We start from the raw sequence: 1,506 nt of genomic DNA, 5'->3' as shown, positions 1-1,506 counted from the left end.
ATATATTTTTTTATTTAAAAATTTTTTCTCTTTTTTATTTTCGTATTAATTTACATCTAAATGTGTCGAATCATTAATTTTAATTAATTAAATAAACTAATTATTATTACAATTAAAAATATTTATTTAAATACAGCAAAGTAATGAAGCTACGAGGAAATCCATTAGCATTAAAACTCCTAAAAAGTTATAGTTTCATTTTATATTTTTAAATATTTAATAATAAATTTTGTTTACTCTGATTTTCTTTTTTTATTCTAGACCAAAATGCTTCATTGTTAGACACATCTGATTCGAATAAAGGTCATCAACTACTTTCGTATAGAAACCAACGGTCTGCCAGTGGTCTAAGTGACTTACTGATGAACCTCCATTTGGAACAGCCGTCGTTTGATCCTACTGTTGCAAAAAATGTAACGACACAGTTAGGTCAAACAGTGTACCTCCATTGTATCGTTCACAACCTTGGTGACAAAACGGCAAGTAACTATTTTTTAACTTTATTTTTTTTTCCTTTTTTTTCTACTCCTTTTTCTCTCTCCATAATAGAATAGCGTGTAGCCAAGGAAAAGAAAGAACTTTATTTATCACCCACACTACGGATATTGGGATTTTCTGTTTGGTATTTTGAGAAAATGTGCCCCTATGTTATTTAGGTGTAACACATAAATAACATATTGTATCATCCTCATTGTCCTTTAATATATATATATATATATATTTTAACGATGGAATTTTTATTAAATATTATAATTAAATTCGTAAATAAATAGTTGGATTAATCAATTAATTAATTAAAACACGATTTTATTTGCGTTTTAATTTTATTTTAAAACTTTAATTACATGCTTAGTGTTTTATGCTGGTTGCATTTTAATTAATGAAAATTTAACTGAAAATTATTTAAATTACGCAATTAAAATCAATGGATTTTATTTTTAAATTAAAGAATAATGTAATTTATAATTAAGAAATTTATTTAAAACATAATTATATATACATATAATCATCATATTTTTATGACAATGCTTAATCCTTAAAATTGTTCTTTAAATGACTTCTCCATTTCGGATTAAGCAAATAATAAAGAATAATTTGATTTAAATTAATTAAATTTTTAAAATATAAATTGTAAATTTAATTTTTTTTTTATATGATTTCTTGATTCAGACAAAAATTGTAAACATTATCTTTACGTAAACATGCTCAGAGTTTACATAGAACTTCACATCATTTCTCATAATAAAAGAAAATTTAATATCTAGTTAGTGGATAGACTTTATAAAGAATAGATTTTAATGAGATAAACTGTACAGAGCTTCCTAATTGACTGAACTTAAGTATCATTCATAATGAAATTAATTTAATTTTTTAAATAAAAATTAATTTATTAAGTGTCTTCTTAGTATTAAAAATTATATTTATTCTTTAACGAAATTTCTATATTAAATTAATTTCGTAAGTTCTTCATAATTTTTATTATTAATATAAAAATTTTTTTAAAAG

General features: G+C 22.0%; 1 protein-coding gene across 1 annotated transcript in view; it reads left to right on the top strand.

Moving 5' to 3' along the window:
* Positions 1-1,506, top strand: part of LOC111628614 (zwei Ig domain protein zig-8-like) — an 86,790-nt gene that overhangs the window by 23,761 nt on the left and 61,523 nt on the right. The window contains exon 2 of the mRNA XM_023372445.1: positions 262-479. Coding sequence (XP_023228213.1) covers positions 262-479 — 218 coding nt within the window. The remainder of the gene's footprint in view (positions 1-261; positions 480-1,506) is intronic.

This window comes from Centruroides sculpturatus, unplaced genomic scaffold, assembly GCF_000671375.1.
Source record: "Centruroides sculpturatus isolate CEXI.00-Female unplaced genomic scaffold, Cexi_2.0 scaffold34, whole genome shotgun sequence".
Taxonomy (NCBI): Eukaryota; Metazoa; Arthropoda; class Arachnida; order Scorpiones; family Buthidae; genus Centruroides; species Centruroides sculpturatus.
This window is presented reverse-complemented; position numbering and strand designations above follow the sequence as displayed.